This window comes from Artemia sp. Qi Xiang Cuo, chromosome 7 (assembly GCF_049724085.1).
Source record: "Artemia sp. Qi Xiang Cuo chromosome 7, ASM4972408v1, whole genome shotgun sequence".
Taxonomy (NCBI): domain Eukaryota; kingdom Metazoa; phylum Arthropoda; class Branchiopoda; order Anostraca; family Artemiidae; genus Artemia; species Artemia sp. Qi Xiang Cuo.
Genome location: NC_142800.1, coordinates 59,293,713 through 59,312,978, shown reverse-complemented (window position 1 = coordinate 59,312,978; position 19,266 = coordinate 59,293,713). Strand labels below are relative to the sequence as shown.

Genomic DNA, 19,266 nt, shown 5'->3' with positions numbered 1-19,266 from the left:
AATCCTTAATGTTAGCGCACTCACGATATTTTTATTCACTTTCTGTCATATTTTCTTTTTAATTCTTCCACACAATTTTTGCCACACCATCATTTATTGAATTTTATGTTGAATTATATCTTGTTAATTCAAAAAAGCCGGTAAAGCTGGCCGTTGCTAAGATCTACATAAATCACATGTCTCTGTGTGTGTTGGCACACCGTTTTTTGTGCACTAAAAAATTAGCTAAACTTATCAAACATCTAACATGTTAAACATCTAAACATCAAACATCTAAACAAGTTTGTTCAGAATAGTTTTGGACCCTTGAGTATATAAATAGGCTGTACTATATAATGACATAATTATATGTATAATACTTTTATGTAGGATATTTTTATTAATGCATACCTAACTAATAGCTACGTATGCATTAATAAAACTATCCTACATAAAGGTATTATACATATAACTATGTCATTATATAGTACAGCCTATTTATATACTCAAGGGTCCAAAACTATTCTGAACAAATTTCCATGTTTGATGTTTGATAAGACTCATTTTTTCCCCAAAGTCACCCGATAAAAATTTCAACATAGCCATTTTGTTCAGAATAGTCAAAAATCTAATGAATATGTTTTTGAGGATGACTTAGTCCCCCACAGTCCCCGGGGGAAGGGCTGCAAGTTATGAACTTTGCCCATTGTTTACATATATTATTGGTTATTGGGAAGTATACAGACGTTTTCAGGAGTTTTTTTTTCTGGTGGGAGGGGGGTCAGAGGAGGGGGTTAAATGGGAAGATCTTTCCATGAAGGATCTTTTCATTGGGGGAGGGATATTTCTATGAAGGAGGCGCGGGATTTCCCAGCATTATTTAAAAAACGATTTTAAATAAAATAGAAAAAAAAAAAGTTTTTTTTACTGAAAGTAAGGAGCAACATTAAATCTTAAAACGAGCAGAAATTATTACGTATATGAGGGGGGTCGCCCCCTAGTCAATACCTCGCTCTTTACGCTAAAGTTATTTTTAGTACTTTCAAAGAGCTATCTATTCTAATTAAACGGCCTTTGTGATTTAGAAGTCATTCTTAAAGAATTGGAACAAAATTCGAACTTCAGCGTAAAGAGCGAGGTATCGACTAGGGGGCAAACCCCCTCGTATACGTAACAATTTCTGTTCGTTTTAAGTTTTAATGTTGCTCCTTACTTTCAGTCGAAAAAAATGTGTTTTTTTAAATTTAATTTAAGCAAGAGCTCCATGAACTGATGACAGATGCATTACGTGGTATTAAAAAAGAAAACGATGAGAAGCCAAGAAAACGTCAAATTTGTATTAATTCTCAAATATGGAGAAGGGGAGGGGTTACCTTTTACGACAATTTGAATTTCAGCCAGGGTTAATTAAGTAGTTCTTAAATTTAGGGCTTTACTTATTGAAGAATGATGCTAGTTGTTTAAAAACTTATTGACATAATTTGGTCAGAATAATTTGCATATATCTAACAACTTGTTGGGGATCAATTTAAAATACCACATATGTAAGTCGTTGGATCTTGGAAATACTTGACAATTTATCTAGCAGCGAATATTTGCTAGAAAAGTCTCATCCTAATTAACCCTCTTCTTATACACAGTTTTCCGCCATCTCCCCTTTCTATTTCAAGCAACACAGTGAATATCATAGCCGATTAAAAATTATGTAAAATAAAATATAACATTTACGCAATATAGTTTGCAGGGAAACTCCGTTTTTGGGCGAACCAAAGATGCAATTTAAATTTTATCTCCGAAGTTTATTTTTGCTTGTACGAATTAAAGCAGGCTGTAGCAAATTTTCATAATAACTAGGATAACAGGATATAAAAGGAATAGATTCCACGCTGTAATGATGAAATTAGATCGATGTTAAAATTACATTTACTAAGTTGAGGAATAAGGGACAAACTAAAGGTTTGGATTCAGTTTCCAAACGGTTATTTCGGTTTTAGGCTACGTTTACATATCCTCACAAGCTTCTCCGAGAGATTATTAACAAGAAAATTCTTCAATGCCAGGGGGTGGGCAAATATCTTCCCTTATCCCCCTTAGATGATGGAATCTAGGGCTCCTCTTAAACCTCATGTAAACACTCCCTGGTCTCGGCTTCCGCCCTCGCGATCATTTCCCCTATAAACATTTGAAATATAATCCATTTGGATAACTGCGATATCCTTATACATTAGATTGATCCCTTATATATTTGAATAATATATCTATGTTACCGTAAAGACCGAGATTGAATAAAGTCAATATTCACCGGTGAATGTTAAAATTCACATACGAACATTCGCCGATGTATGTTATTATTATCACATTTGAATATTGACATTCCTCGGCGAATATTGACATCCTCCAATTTGATCTTACCCGACAGCATCTATGTCAAATTGTACGTTTGACTTAGAATTTTTGCCTCTTGAATAAATTGACTCAATCCTTCTCTCCCCTGCATGACTATTCACATAATCCGCTTTAACTGCTTGTTGAGGCACACATTTACCCCTTAGCCTTTTTTAGATTCGAGCTATTGAAAAGAACATGAATGGGGCTTATTTTGAAGGATTTTTAGCCTATGGCTATTAGAAATTTATTTTTTTTTCTGGCTCTTAAAGAATTATTTCTCAAACGACCGTGAGGACTTATTAATTTTAGTAACAGTACATTTATTGACTGGCATGACTTCACGAGTCCTAGAGTGATTTGTCCTTGTGTATACGACAGAAAAAGGAGGTTGAGACTTGTAGAAGCATCACCAAATACTTTTCAATTCATTTGCTAACTTTAATATTTGAAGAAATACACAGACTTGAGAGAAAAACACAAAAGTTTCCTTTGTTCTCTGTTCCATAGTTTCCACTAAATGAACATCCAGTTCAAAAGATTTGGGAAACAAAAAATGCCTTCAACAGAGATACAATCATTACAGCACATTTCCGTGTGACTTTTTAATAAAACTGAATATAGCAACCGAGGACCTTCAGGTCCCGTGTGATGTGAAGAAATTGAAAAATATCCCAAATAAAAGTATTATACATATTCCTGCCACAATATATTACGGACTAATTATATTTTCATGAATCCAAACTATTCTCATTAAACTTTATTGCTAATACCTCTGTTTACCTAAAATTTTGTAGCACAGACCAAGGTCTAAAAACAAAACACAGACACTTGGTTTTCTATACATATTAGCAAGAGTCAACTTCGGCAGCTTTTTTCCTTCTCCCCTATTGTTCTAGCACATTGAAAACTCAGTTGGCTTCGTAGGCTTTTGGGAACTAAATTTGAACTCTCTAATGAAATGGCAACATGCATTTGTGGCTTATGCACTAGAATCACTCACAGATTTAATTTAGCTTTTCAGGCTAGCAAGCCACTATTTCATCAATATAAGGGGATTCGATAACTTACAAATCTTTATGCGAGTCTCAGCCTCGGCCGGCCGTCTCAAACACAAAGGGCCCATTAAAAAAATTTTGCTACCACCTCAGGGAATTCAAAAACAAGTTTGGTAAAAAAAATTGAGAGAGAATCTTAAGCGTATGATTTGAAGAGGCAACAAGAGGCTAGTTTAGAATAAAGAAAACGTATAACCCCTTACTAATTTTTAAGCGAATCCCTGTCTATTCAATGTGCATACATCATAAATAATGTCCATTCAGTGTTGGCAAAGTTGTCAATCAAAGTGACTGGCACGACAGGGAACACCCAAATCTGTCAAATTACTCAAATGATATTTACTTTGAGCTCATTTTCAATACTTTTCAAGCGGGTATGTTAGAATATTTTTAGGGAGTGTCCTTTCCTGAACCTTGAGAATAAAATTATGCTCTGTTCATTCGAAAAAAAAAACAAAAAACAATTGACACTTTCTAATAAAGTAATTTACTTTAAATTACAATATCTCTAGCACAAAACAGGAGAAGCTGAATTGTTTTTTCTAAGATCATCGGGGAGGCAGGTGTCGGCTTTCAGGTTTTTATCATTTATTCGCATCTGCTATTGAAGCACTTCAAGTAATGGCAAGGCCGTCCAATCAATTCTAGATAGTTCAGCTATGCAAACTTAAAAAAGTTTATAATGGATGAGATAGGATGATGCTTTAATGTGACGAATCCCCCTAAACAGCATATCAAAAGCAACTTTTAAACACTTATTTCCCATACAAAAAAAAAAAAAAAAAAAATAATAAATTGGATTTTATTTTTTTTTTTCTTTGTGGATCTAGAAAATTTTGAATTAGATCTAGAAAATAATATAATTTTGAATTGGATCTAGAAAATTATGCGTTTTCTAGAAAATTTCGATTGGTTCAACGATTTACGTAGGTTTTCTAGTTAATAAAAATCTATCATTAAGAGTGTAAACAAACTGAAGCGTAACAGCCCCGCCCTCTCCGTTATCACAGAACTTACAATGAAGTAACAAAAACTTTCGGCAATTATTTTTAATTTTACTATTGCGAGTTTAGACACACTGGATAAATAATAGCCCCTCCATTAAAAACAACCGTTTCGCTTATAAAAAAAAAAGTTCACCCTCCCTTTCTTTCAAGTAGAAAAAGCCTAATCCTTTTCTAGCTGCCTTTTTTCCATTCTACTTTCTAATTCATATTATTTTCATTATTATATGCTTTCAGTATTGCTTATCAATATACTTGGATTTCAATAAATTGATCCTCTGTTTGGCAATAGTGAGTACAGGGATCTATCTCTGCTGCCGCATGGTTGGGCAACAGGATTGCTACTTGTCCCCGCAAGAAAGACCCAGCCATTGAAACCTTGATTTGACACCCTATGAGCCAACAATAGGTCTGGAAGATCTTTCTCATTTTTTTCATTACTGTGGACGCTATACCGTTATTCCCAGATTAAAGACTATATTATCTTAGTGCCTGAAACTACCAATACTTGTATGTCCAATAACCACTATCCTGATACAGAATAAATGGTAGCTTCAAATATTTATTACGGATATCTATCCGTAGTTTCCCACTGCAATTAAAATAAACTTCTTTTCTAACATTTTCAAAATTGTTTTATCCTACTATTACTAAACATTAAACATTTTTTTTTTACAAAAAGAAAACGTAGGCTATATTCTGAGAGCACATACTGAAAAGGCGAAATTAACATCCAAGCTGTGGGAGCGTTGAGGTCGGACTGTTTCTTCGCCGTGAATGGTAGATTATACAATTCCTCTGCTTTTATCCCCTAGGGCAGATCACTCACTATATACAATAGGACTTGTATCTATTTTTGTCAGCACCTCTTTATTCACCGAGTAAAAATTCTTTGAGTGTGATGTGTGGTTCTATAAATTTCCCTCTTTGAGGCCCCAGAACCAAAGTTTAAGTTTTTAGTCTCAGAACCCTAGACTTAAATACCCATTTTCACTCACGTAATGTCTTAACAAGTGGATTTGAACTAGATAATTCTGCTACCGCTTATTTCATGATCCTTCTATGAGTTTGTAGGAACCTATTAGGAAAATATTTTTTTTTTTGCATTAAAAATGTCGACAGCATACCTTTAAAAGGCACATATAAATGTTAAGATAAATATAGACCAATGGAGGATACAGCCTTTAGGCTGAAATTGGATTTACAGCTTATGCCTCCCCCCCCCACAAAATTTCACTTTTGGCCATCTAAGCTTAGAATTCCAAAAAGAGTTGCTTACAATCGTAGCCAAGTACTTATCATTATTGTATCATTTATTTTTATTTTATCAAATTTTATCATTAGCAATTGTTACTTTCTTAGTATTCAACTGATTAATATGCTTTCATTCTTTATTTCAATACAGTCTCTTATTAACTGATGTAGAGTTCATAATTCATTGTCTTAAGCTTATGATAAGCGATTTGCAACAAGTTTCCTGCGAGACATGGAAAAATTGACACAACTAAACAAAAAAATCTACATTTCTGAGAGATTCAGCATCCTAAACCCTCCATCCCAGCAGAGCAAGAACATACAATAAATGTTCAAATTATGAACAGAAAACTAATTTTTTTATGTTGTTCTTTTAAGAAAGGAGACAAATAGCTGCAAATAAGAAACCAACTGAATTCAATCTCATAATCTCAAGTAAATAAACAAATTAAAAAAACAACCAAAAATTTATCTACTGCACTTGACAAACTGATTTTGAAAAAACGAAGTCAATTACCATGATTATGTTGGATATAAATATATCCTAAGATCGTTCAAATTTTTCAGAATAACAACTCGGAAAATTTTCCACGAAAGATGCCTTCTGATAAATGGCCCAAAAGCGTTACCCAAAAAAACGTAGTTTAGGCTACACTAAGGTTATACTTACCGAAACAACTTAGTTTGAAATGCTCAGATCAAACTTAGTTTTTATTTATTAAGTTTTGGAATTCAAATTTCAAAGTTTAATTCGATCCAACCTGAAATTTTAAAAACTGAAACTTCTTTTGAAAATTTTCTTATTCTTTTGTTTTTGAACTTTTTTCATTAATCATAGAATATGTAGAGTTGGGCTATGATGCAGAGCATAACTTTATTTTTTTTTAATGAACATGAATATGCCTATATTGTCCTCTTGACAAAGTGGTTCTTTTACCTTCGGCCCAATGTGAAGCAAATCTAACTACAAATAATTAATTAAATTTAATAAAAAAATAAAACGGTATTAAATATTAGTAATAACTGATATTAAATTAACAACATATAAAAAAAATATATTGATATTTTAAACACATTTCTAAATATGCTTTTAATATCACAAATACAATAATATGAAAAATTATTAATATTAAAAAATAGAGCATAACTTATTTTTTAAATGTACATGAATATGCCTATATTGTCCTTTTGACAAACTTTTTTTTTTTCAGTCCAATGTGAAGCAAATCTAATAAGGAATATTTAATCAAATTAAAATAAAAATAAAATGATATTAAGTATTAGTAATAATAATTGATATTAAATTAACAACATATTAAAAAATATATATATAAATATTTTACACATATTTCTAAATATGCTTTTAAAATCACAAATACATTAATATAACAAATTATTAATACTGAAAAAATAGAGCATAGCTTATTTTATTAAATGTACATGAATATGCCTATATTGTCCTTTTGATATAATAATTCTTTTATTTTTGGCCCAATGTGAAGTGAATCTAAAAACGAATAATTAATTAAATTTAATTAAAAAATAAGATGATAGAAAATATTAGCAATAATAATTGCTATTAAATTAACAACACATCAAAAAAAATATATTAATATTTCAAATATATTTCTAAATATGCTTTTAATATCATAAATACATTAATATAAAGCGATTATTAATATTAAAAAATATAAAATGTGTAATTAAATTAAAAAATAAGTATCACCAATATTTTCGTTAAAGCTTCTACGAATAACTTGTCCATTTTTCAGGGTAACATTAAATGACAATGGTTCTTTAATTCCCAGAGAAAATTTCCTTTGTTTTCCATTTCTCTTGCTCTTTGGATTACAAAATGATCAATGGGATAAATAAAAGTTAATATTGATGCTGATTTTATTATTAATCCAATTATTTTAGATGATAAAAGACTATCCCTATAACCCGTCTGAAATAGCTTAGATCAGGGAAAACCAGACTAACTTGAAAATCTAAAAATGTTTACTGAATATCAATAAAAAGAAATACATTGATAAAATATACATAAATACATGCGTTAAATAGGATTCAAACAAATCTTACTTGCTGTGTTCTTTTGTGAGTAACAGTATGTGTGTAATCTGGAAGTGCAAGTCCACCTTCCTTGCACAACTTGTAAAGATTTTCTAAATGGTCCAAGTTTTCTTCAGCAAGGTTGTCTTTGACAAGCATTTGCTTGGCTGATAACCCTGCACAATGTCTGAAAAAAAAAGTTATTTCTAGTTTAAAACGTGTTGATAAACGCAAAATTCACAAGAATCTTAGCCAGTTCAAGGACTAAAGCAATACCTTGGTTTAAATCTTTATCTAGCACTGAACTTTTATAGCACAAAATATAAAATAAGTTTTTACGATTTTTCAATAGTGCACAGATCTTCTACTAAAAGTTTCAGAGATCAAGCAGCATAATCTTCAAAAATAGTACGTCCATTAATCGATATTACCGGCAATTGTTTAGAATAAACCCACCGTCAGTCGCGAGGACAAATTTGACCATCACTAGTATCTGAAAGAACAAATTGCGTACCAACACGGTTGCAAGAAAGCACTAAAATCCTAAAAACCTTCCAATTCTTTAATAAAATACTAAAAAAGCTGCCGCATTATCTTAAACTTTTTCTCTCGAGGTTTTTCATTCCCTCTCCTTAAACAGCTGAAAATGTTTTCTATGTTTGATTTCAATATTAAAAAGCAACCTCTCACGAGCATAAAGATTCTCTCTGGGCGTAATTATATTTTAAAAACAAACAAGTTTTTTCAACTGAAGGTAAGGAGCAAAATTAAAACGAACAGAAATTATCTCGTAAATGAGGGGGACTGCCACTTCCTTGGCGCTAGCTATCTACGTTAAAGCTTTTTATTCCATTTCAATGACACTTGTGTTACAGCAGTCGTTGTTACAGTATTTGGACAAAGTCAAACTTTAACGTAAAGAGGAAGGGTTGGGGAAGAGGCAGACCCCCCCCCCCCTCATATACAGAAACATTTCTGTTCGTTTTAAGTTTAAATGTTCCTCCTTATTTTCAGTTGGGAAAGCTTGTTTTTTATTATTTAATTTCTGATCGGTTTTCAAATCATGCAGGGAACCCTCTAGTCACCCTCCATAAAACATTCTTACACGGAAAATTTCACCCGGACAATTCCCTCCTCGCCGAAAATTTCAACAGGACAATTCCCTCCTCGCCGAAAATTTCAACAGGACAATTCCCTCCTCGCCGAAAATTTCACCCGGACAATTCCCTCCTCGCCGAAAATTTCACCCGGACAATTCCCTCCTCGCCGAAAATTTCAACAGGACAATTCCCTCCTCGCCGAAAATTTCACCCGGACAATTCCCTCCTCGCCGAAAATTTCAACAGGACAATTCCCAATGGAAAATTCTCCTTACTTTCAGCAGATTTTTTTTATATGTTTAATTTATCTTGTACGACCCAGACTACGTGACTTTTCAGGAACGAATGCATCATCGTGTGGCATTCTGTAACTAGGGAGGCTCAATATACAGTTTTGATACTCGTAAATCGATCGGGTATCTCAAAACTGCCAATCAATGGCAACTTCGGGACAAAATAGTAGCTTGGTGCCACAGAAGGGTAGAAAGCACCCCTTTTCTGTAGCAAAATCTATTTGGTCACTGAAAAAGGGCAGTTTCTAGGAATAGCTCGATATGACCATAAAAAAACATCCGTGACCTTTCTTATGAAAACAAATATAATCAAAACTTAACATTTTTGTAGATAGGGGCTTGAAATCTCAACGGTAGGGTTCTCTGATATGCTGAATATGACGATGAGATTTTGTGAACATCTTGGGATGTTTCTCCCCTTCTTTCAAAATCGAGCAAATTTTCTCAGACTCGTAGATTTTGATTGGTAACATTAAACTTGATGAATTTTATATATTTTAAGTCAGCATAAAATTACAATTCTTTTGATATAATTGGAACCAATTATTTGTAATAATTGGTTTCAAAATTCAGTTTTCTAGGGTTTCTGTCACTATTGGACTGGCTCACCCCTTGCTTAAAGTTCCTTACCGTAAACTGTTTGGAATCGGTACACAATACCAGAATATGTATGTACAGAAGCGAAAAAATATATACATATTTTAATCAGGATTCCTCTATAGCCACAGATTTCACAATGCAAAAAAAAAAAAAAAAAAAAAAGTGAGAGCAAAATTAAGATTTTCATTCTTTTCGGAGGGACAAAGTTTATTTGTGTTTTTGAACCTCTCCCCAAACCTATTTTCCTCAATCTCACTAAGATATTATAAGTTTTGAAAAAGTTGCCTGCTTTTGCTATTTCGGCATAAAAAACGGCTTCACTTGTTATTTAGCTCGAAGCTGAATAGAAATAAAAACAAAATAAAAATAATTTCAAAGAAAAAGAAAGAACAGTTAACAAACAACATTTTAGTATTAATTTAGTTCTCATGCGATAATATATAGAACGAAACTTATATTTACTTTCCAGATCTGATCATTAGCCTGATAGCCGGGCTAAGCCAAATAGTCTCCCCAAGAGCAAGCTTTATTCTTCCATGAATCAAACTGCCAAGCAGCTTTTTCTCCATAACATGTCTTACTCTAATGTCAAATGATCTATCCATATCCGAGGGCTTTACTTCGCAACAAATAAACTCCAGAGCTTGTTTTGGAATTGAGTGAAAGCGTTCGGGAAGTTCTAGGAGTTCGTAAGTCTGAAAATCAAAATGCTATTTAGCACTGAAAAAAGAAAAGCATTTTCGGCTTGCAAAAATTGGGTTGCCTACCTGAGACTTTAGGTGGGTGGGCTCTATTAGGCTTAGGTCGCTTGTTTGCCTGCGAGTTCAGGCGACTTAACTGTCATGTGTCAATCCTAAAACTCGGTCGCCCGCCTGAGACTCTAGGCGGTCATGCCTTTCCAAAAGCAAAGGAAAAAGTATTTGAGTTGCTCCGTCTTGGCTTTACTCGAATTAGCCATGGCTCTCAACTGTTTATTCACTTCCACCAACTTGATTTTAATTCGAACGTCAAAAATATTTTTTTTTTTTTTTTATAAATTAAAATCAAGTCGGTGGAAGTGAATAAACACTTGAGAGCCATGGCTAATTAGAGAAAAGCCAAGACACATCAATTCAAATCCTTGTTTCTTTGCTTTTGGAAAGACATGACCGCCTAGAGTCTCCGGCGGGGGACCGGGTTTTTGGATTGACACAGAACCGTATTTGATAGAAATCTTGCACTGAAAAAAATATTGATAAAAAAATATAAATCTTGTTTTGTAAATTAATGAAAGCGTTAATTAGTTGGAAAGTAATAAAAGCTATGTCAGTTTGAGTCATATTCGGTTCAATAAGCACCACGTAGGAAGGCTTGAATAGTATGCGCAACCTATAAGAGGGGAAACTGGTGCTACTGTCTAAATAAGTAACCACTAACGCCGTCTAACGTTAGACACTTCTTGGAGTTACAAGCTTTGTAAATGTGTTTTTTTTTTCAGAAACTAAGATCAGACAGTTATTACTACACTGATTTTATCTTATTATTTCAAGGAACGAGTGCCAAGAAATGCCAATTATTAGAGGGCGTTAGTGGTTTTATTTTTGTCAACAATATACCATTTTCCACTCTTGTAAATCATCCATACTCTTTGGGTAGGCCTAAAAAGCAACGACTGGGTATATCCATTAAAATGTATGTGAAGAAACAAAAATAAGAATACAAGCCAAAGTTCAAGTTGATTGAACCCTTACACAAAATGTAATTTTAAGAAACTGATTAATTATGATGAAATACGAAGAAATAACTACCCATAATTTAAATTTCAGTCTGCTTAATATTCAAACGAGCTTACTGAAATCGCTAAACAATGCACATATTTTAAATATAACTCCTTTCGAATCGCGATTTACATTCAAAGAACACAGTGATGAGAATTCACAAACAAATGAGCAGATATATATTTACAAAGGGGACGGTAAAGAAGAACATAAAATATCGCGGTTACACCAATTGATAGATTATTAACAATACAAACTAAATTAAACGCCACGGGTCTGGTTCAACACTATTTCATGGCAATGAACTAGGCTCAGAAAGAAGAAGGTAAACCATCCAAAATCCCAAAGGAGTATACTTCCGGGTAGCCGCTAAAAATTGTCATAGATGCCGCAGAAGCTCTCAAATTTAGGTGTCTGTGGTTCCAAATCTATCCCAAATAAGCCAATAAACTTGCCGAACATAAATAAGTACAAACAAACCCAAAAAACAAACGAACACAAAGGGCTAGTCAAGCAACACTGGTACATGAATTATTTTCTCTTTGTAGCTTTTCATGCTCACAAGTCCACTAAAAATAACGGTAACCAGCTTGTATATTTTCCCGACACTAAACAATGTTACTCTTCTAATATTTAAAGACCAAAATCTTTGGTCTAAAGGGATTGAAAAGCAAATATGAGGTATTCCTTTTTTAAGGATATATAACTTCAAAGCACAGAACTTTTCGACTAATATTCATGGCATGGTCATGCCTCCTTTAGTCTTGATAATTTTATTAAGTCATTCAACAAATTTGTTCAATGCCACATTAGCGTGACAATCCCTATTGTTACTATCCCTGAGCTTATTAAGCCGTAGCCTGTAAGTTACATCAAGCAAATCTTAGCTGCCCCAAATTCCTATGATAGAAAACGTCAAAACTTTGCATTGGACCAACGTTTTTGGACGCTGTAAGGCTTCAGTTAAAAATAATTTCCCTACATGTTCCCAATCTAATTTCTAGGAATTTGGATTGGATTTCGTTCAATTTGGGCCTTCTTACAATGAATCATATCCAGTACTGAAACAACCACCTCCCGCACCTATTTTAATTGAATTTATTGATGGGATGAGTGTGGTTATGTATTTTGGATTCATTTTACAGCATTGGTTTTTCAACATAAAATGAACTTAGGAGGTAGAGCTTGCGATTTATTTTGCTGAGAGAGAAAATGATTGTTTGTTACACAGTCACTTACCCCGTTTTACACCAATACAAAAAACGTTTTATTAAAAATAAATAAATGAACAAGTATTGTCCTTCTGAATGGCCTAGCATGCACAGAAGGATGCCAAGAGAAATGTTGAGTTGGTGACATTTCAACCCCATGCCTACTATAAGCTTTATCTTAGCATACTTTAAAGCAATCAAGCCAGCGATAATAAAAGGCAGAAAATAGACGAGACCCTTAATATCACCCTCAAATAATAAACAAAAAACATAACTTTTTGCATAGAAAAACCGCTGGGTTTTATTATCTATATTAGTGTCTCCGGAAACGAGTTGTTGATGGATCGAACAAGCAGGGTCGAGGAAAAATTTATAGTGGCATTGCTGTACATTTTCTAAACTTAACTGCCTTCTAGTAACGAGACGATGTTCCATTCCAGAAATATGGAAAGAGAGCAGGGGGATGGAAATATCTTTAGATTCCCCAAATGATTGAACTCTTTCATAAAATTGAGTTATTTCAAACTGATTGATTATAACAAAGAAAGAAGAAATAACTACCTACAATTTAACTTTCAGTCTGGATAATATTCAGATGAGCATACTGTCAGCACTGAAGATCTTACATATTTTAGATGTAACTCCTTTTAAATCGTAATTTACATCTACAGAACATGGTGAGGGTCAGTAGTGTGCCGGTCAATGTTTATCTGCCATCAGTGGCGGATGAAGAGGGGGGGGGCGGGGAGGTCGCACGCCCCCCCCCCCCTAACGTAGCATAAAGTAGTATAATTTACTTAATTAACGCAAGTTTGCGTTAAATAAACTTGCTCCTAATGCAAGTTTATCGGATTAACCTATTTTGCGCCCCCCCCCCTAAAAAATCCTTGATCCGCCCCTGCCTGCCATGTGACCTAAAACGCGCTGCCTCCATAACCCGATTGTCCAGCATGTGCTCCTCTGTGAAAAATCTCGTCAGACATAGAAAAGCGTGGTTACAAATGGCCAGTTATCAGCGATTTCAACTGTGATGTGCTTAACCAGTCCATACGAATCATTGTAAAAGACCTTAAATACAATTACATTCATAATAGTGGAGCTTTGTCTAACGTTGATCATTGCATCTGCTCTTTTTCTATATCTTGTTCGAAAGTGCGCGTCGACGAAGGTGAGCGCGATTATGACCCCTTACCCCTAGTCATTACCCTCTCAGTGAATAAGACCAGCCGTAATTTGGTAGGCACCAGTGCAAAGAAGGGGTATTACAAAAGGAATCGGTCAAAAGCTAATAATGTTTTATGTATTACTACTCTAGCTGGACTCTTGGATAATTTTCGAATCCCATTCTGCCTGCCTTGTACTGTGGCTCCTCATCTCTAGCTCGTTTGGATTTGAACGTCTATTATTACCATATCATTGAATGCATAAAACGTGCTGAAGAAGTTGCTGTCTCTCTAATCCGAGTGCGTTCTAGTACCCGCAGTTCTATCAGGAAGGAAGATCCTGAATAAAAAGCAATTTAAATAAAAAAGCATGGAGTCTGATGGTATTTGTATGAATCACTTGAATTTAGAGTCAGTTGCTTTGATTTCATATTTACAATTATTATTCCAGATGTGTTTGTCATCTTCGCTTGTTCCGGTTTCATTTTTATGCGGAACTGTCACTTCTATTTTGAAAAGCGAAAAAAAAACCTTGAATTGTAATTCTTCAAGACCAATTACAGCTGCCTCCAATTTAAATAGCATATTTGAATGCATTCTTCTGCCGCACATCAACACAAACTGCGAACTTGAGGTGAATTAGTTCGGATCCAAATCACTTGTTGGTTGTCAACATGCTCATCTTGCACTACCTGCTTTATTACAGGCTGCTCAGACCAACGGTCATGAACTTAACATTTGTACACTTGACGTAGCTAAAGCATTTGATCCTATTTGCCATGCCTAGCTTTGGCATTCTCTTGATGTATCAGGAGTTTATTCGTCAATTATTTTATTGCTGCATTTTTTGTTTCAAGTGAATCTTATGTTAGACTGAAGATACAGTCAGGTTGTTTTTGTAAATATCCCTGTTAGGTCAGGTGTTCACCAAGGTGGGGTCTTATCCCAATATTTATCCAAGCTATCCATTAATCATGTGTTGACTAATATCAAATCTACATGTTTTCTAGGCTACGCCAATATCTCCTATGTTGCTTACGCAGAAGATCTCTTGTTGATTAGTAGAATGAGATCGGGTCTAGTCCGTTCGGTTGATCTTGTTTCTCGTTTTTTTTCTAATATTGTATTAGTTCTGAATGTAGATAAATGTCAGCAGCAAGTTTTTAATGCAAAATCATCGTCTAGTTCTTGCACTGCCATGTGTATCTTCTTCAATCCGGTGTGCTAATGTTATTAAGCGGCTTATATTTGCATATTTCCAGTGCGCTGTCTGGGCTCCGCGCAAAAGCTCTTGTGGACATTATACGAAAGCCTTTGCACTGCCATGTGTAGGGTACGGGAAAATCGTCACTAATCGCGAATGCTCACACGCCTTTACAGTACCTTCTGTGATCATTCAGTTTTATTTATGCCAAGTATGTATCCTCTGCTCCAGAAGAACCAACTTAATTCAATTCGACTGATGTACTTTCGGTACCTGAAATATGTACTTTATTTACCGCGATCTTACAGTAATCAAGATATTGCTAGTAAATATGGTTCAACGGATATTTCTGTGTCATTCGAAAGATTAAATACTGTTTTAGCTGATAATATTGTTTTTCTCTGGTTTTTTTTCCATCCTTAGATCTAATTGTTTTGCCATTAATGGTTGTGCATTATATTTGTGTATACTGAAGTTTTTTTTTCTTAGTACTCCGCTTGTGTTTTGTAGCGGGTTAAAAATAAATTATTATCATTATTATTATTATTATATATTTACAAGTGAGGTGGAAATTCCTCTCCAGAAACCTCTGTGTAATTGGTCGCCTCCCTCCTACTTCAATAATTTCGCCCACTCCAATAGAAATTAAAATGCACAAGTCTACTCTTTATTTTGCACGTCTACAGACTTAGTTGTGGAACCGAACTTATATCTTTACCGAAGGTTCTTTTGCGCCGTGTTATTATTTATATCAATTGCTTTTTTTTCTAATTTATAGCAATTTTTCATAACTATGCAGCTTTCCAGTGTTGTAAGATTTGATATTCTCTATAGCTGGATCAAGCCACTTGAACGTTTGACATGGGACTAAAGCACGGTCTAATAACTAAAGAAAAACCCAACTTTAATGTTCTACTGTGCAGCTCATCTATCAAACCCCGAGTTACCATCATAGTAAAGGTAATATACAGTAGTAAAAAGTCATATACTCTCTACTGAAGATTTTTGACACAGATCTAAAACCACACAAGCTTCATGACCCCGCCTTCGCGAACACGCAATGGCAAATGTTTCCGATGGAAAACCAAGTACAAACTGAAACTATGGCTGTGACGTATATACTTCTGTTGACGTATTGCTCTGACTGTCCGTCAACTTGCCTAATTACGCACAATGAAATGTTTGTCATGTTTGGAGAAACAGTTCGCTACTATATATTACTTATACTGTGGTCACCATTTATTACCTGATTCTGTAGGTTGTATATTCTCAAACTAACTTGATTAGTAACAAAATAAATTTAAAAAACTTGCATCTAGCTCGGCTTTCCTTCCAGTGTCAATGAACTTTACTGCAACCCGAAGTGGCTTTCCAAGCCTTTCTTCCTTTTTCAAAATTTCTAGGACTTTCACACGCATGAAATTTTTTTCGTTTTCAAATGCATAAAGTGAGTTGACCTTACAGCTTTGGCCAATTGACATTCGACCATTTGGGCCTGTAAAAGCAAACTGATACAAATCTAAATTCAAATTTGGATAGTTTCGAGTAAATCCTTAACTATAGATGATCAACAACTGTTCTACACATATGTAGATTGACTGAGAGCCCTGCCACCCTCTATACAAATTTGAGATTTAAATGTAGATTTCAGCCCCCCCCCCCGGTCAAAGTCTACTAGTTCTCTTGAAATGCCATCAATGAGGGATCGAATGACCCCACAAGTTAATAGTCCCACAACTCTGTTCAAGACTTTATGACATAGTTTGTGGAATAAATCAATTTATGATAGTCTTCTACACAATCTAACTATTAAAGAAGATATACATAGTTTTAATATTCTACCGTAAACTGCTTTCCAATCAAATCCTAAAGATTTGAGCCACAGAGTGAGGCTCATCAACTCTAAGACCTCAGACTTCGTCCTATCAAACTTAAAATAAAAATGTTCTCTACTGTCTTTTTTCGCCATGAACTGTCCTTCTTCCCTGGAAAGTAAAAAAAAAAACAGTGTCTAAAAATGCACCTTTATTCAAGTTTCAATTTGAAATTGACGGTGTCGCACATACAAACTAAAAAGGAAATAAGAACGAATTGCTCATCTAGATTCTTCCATAGGACTCACAGAACAAAAAATTATTTTGTCCCCTACCTATGGGAGGATCGGACTCGTTTGCCCTATGATACTTTCCTAAATATATTAAATTCCAAATTAAGTAATATCAAAATAACCTCAAATAAGAATTTCAGAAAATTTTGTAAGCTATCTCCATCCCATTAGTAATTTTCCAAAGATAAAGGTCAATTTAAGATTAATTAGTGATGAAGAGTAAGGATTGGTGAGACATTTGATTTGTCAAAACTTAGCGCACTTAGCTCCAGCACAACTGGACTAACAAAGATAAATACTAAGTAAAGTGAAATAAACTTATGTATAATAAAATGAATACAAACCATAACAAATATGAACTAAATACCATAATACTATAATAAGTAAATAGATAAAAATAAGTACCATACATAAATATGAAAATAAATACCAAGTAGCGTAAAGTAAAATTAAAATATAAAGTAAATGAATTACCATTAAAGTATTCAAGCATATCCTTTTCCAGTTTTGAAAGTTCTGTGTTTTCCTTCTCACTACCATCAGGATTGATGATTTTCGTTATAACTCCATTAAAAACATTAGCTTCAGGCACACAAGTGACTCGAACAATGAGCTCGCCGTGGCTTACCCCTATTGGAATATCACTTTCCTTCTGAACATAATGCCTTTGGGAACATTGTCCGATATCTCTGCATTTCCCAAACATCTTTAGCGTATGACACAATGGCTCTTCAGTTTTTACTTTTTCCTTAATGAGACGAATTTGGTTGGACAATACCAGCAATTCGTTAGGAATACTAGTACCACTTCTTTCCACAACTTTTAGCATCTCTGAAAGTATATTTAAACCCCCAGACTCGCTCAAAATTATATGCGAATGAATTGTAACTGGACTAGGTAATAGTCCATTGTCATAGTCTGTACTATAATAGTCCATTGAAGCTGCCATTCTTCGACTAAAGTCCAGTCTGCTATGCTCATTTATATCAAAATGTATTGTACGATGTGCGTTATATATTGCCAGATCTGACCATTTGTCATCGCTGCAGACAATAACTATCCCTAAAAACAAAAAGGTTCATTAAGTTTGTTAAGTCGACTTTAAGGTTTTTTCATGCCTTTCAAGGTTTAAGAATGCATGCTTGAGCTCATATTTTCATTTAAGGAGAGATAAAGCGGGAGGGGGTTAATCCTAACAAGATGACCCCAAGTATCTTGGAATAGAAGAAAATTAAAACATAGAGGATTCCGTAGTAAAACTTAATCTTGTTTCCCTATAATCTTTGACCGTTCGCATCCAAGGCAGAAATAAATAATTGAATCAAGAGCTGTTACAACACGCTGATCTATCTTTTGTCTGGTAAGGACGTTTAAAGTCTTAATTAGGAATTCAAGTTACACAAACTTAAAAGCTATTGTATTTTTTATCTATAAAAGGAAAGAAGTTGACTCCAAAAAATTACAACAAAATGATTTATACCCTAGCTTGTAAAAAAAACAAAGTCCTACGACGAATTAAAAAACAATGTCTCTAGGTAATGACGAAATTTAAAATTTTTTCACCTTAAAGTCAAAAGTCAAATTTTTATCTAGTAGGAAAAATATATATTATGAAATATCGATGTTCGGCTTGTGTGGTATATAAGACCGGTTACCCAGAATTATAGATAACTCCTTTCCTGATCTACGATTCAAGGTTATCTGGATTGCGGCATATTACGGAAATAACTATAATGATCTTAAGACAATCGTGGCCTAACATTGTTCCTTCCAATAAGAATTCCCGTTCTTGAGGTGTATGCGATAGAAAAAGGACCATATATATCATTTGGCGACCGATCCTTCTTTTGGCGAAGAGAATCGAGCTGGTTCTAACACCAACATCATCTACTATATCAGGTATAGCCATGGTCCTGTCGTCACCAGAGTTGTGCCAGTAATATCACCATCTCCTTTTCATAGGTGGAGTGAAAGAGCAACCCAGGTGTTAAACGGCTTGGATGCATGAATACTTTGTCAGATGGCACGACACACCAGTGAGCATAGGCCTAATGGGGTTGGTTGAAATGCCGCACGTCCAAGGTAACTTCCTTGAAGCC

The 19,266-nt window shown here is 34.3% G+C and overlaps 2 protein-coding genes across 3 annotated transcripts in view; one reads left to right on the top strand and one right to left on the bottom strand.

Moving 5' to 3' along the window:
- Positions 1-19,266, top strand: part of Rh50 (Rhesus blood group-associated glycoprotein Rh50) — a 199,476-nt gene that overhangs the window by 90,997 nt on the left and 89,213 nt on the right. The window lies entirely within an intron of this gene.
- Positions 1-19,266, bottom strand: part of LOC148950506 (uncharacterized) — a 70,746-nt gene that overhangs the window by 27,019 nt on the left and 24,461 nt on the right. Inside the window, exons 5-8 of the mRNA XM_089092439.1 lie at positions 17,642-18,229; positions 16,374-16,555; positions 10,188-10,420; positions 7,763-7,919 (exon numbers count right to left, since the gene is read on the bottom strand). Coding sequence (XP_088948565.1) covers positions 7,763-7,919; positions 10,188-10,420; positions 16,374-16,555; positions 17,642-18,229 — 1,160 coding nt within the window. The remainder of the gene's footprint in view (positions 1-7,762; positions 7,920-10,187; positions 10,421-16,373; positions 16,556-17,641; positions 18,230-19,266) is intronic.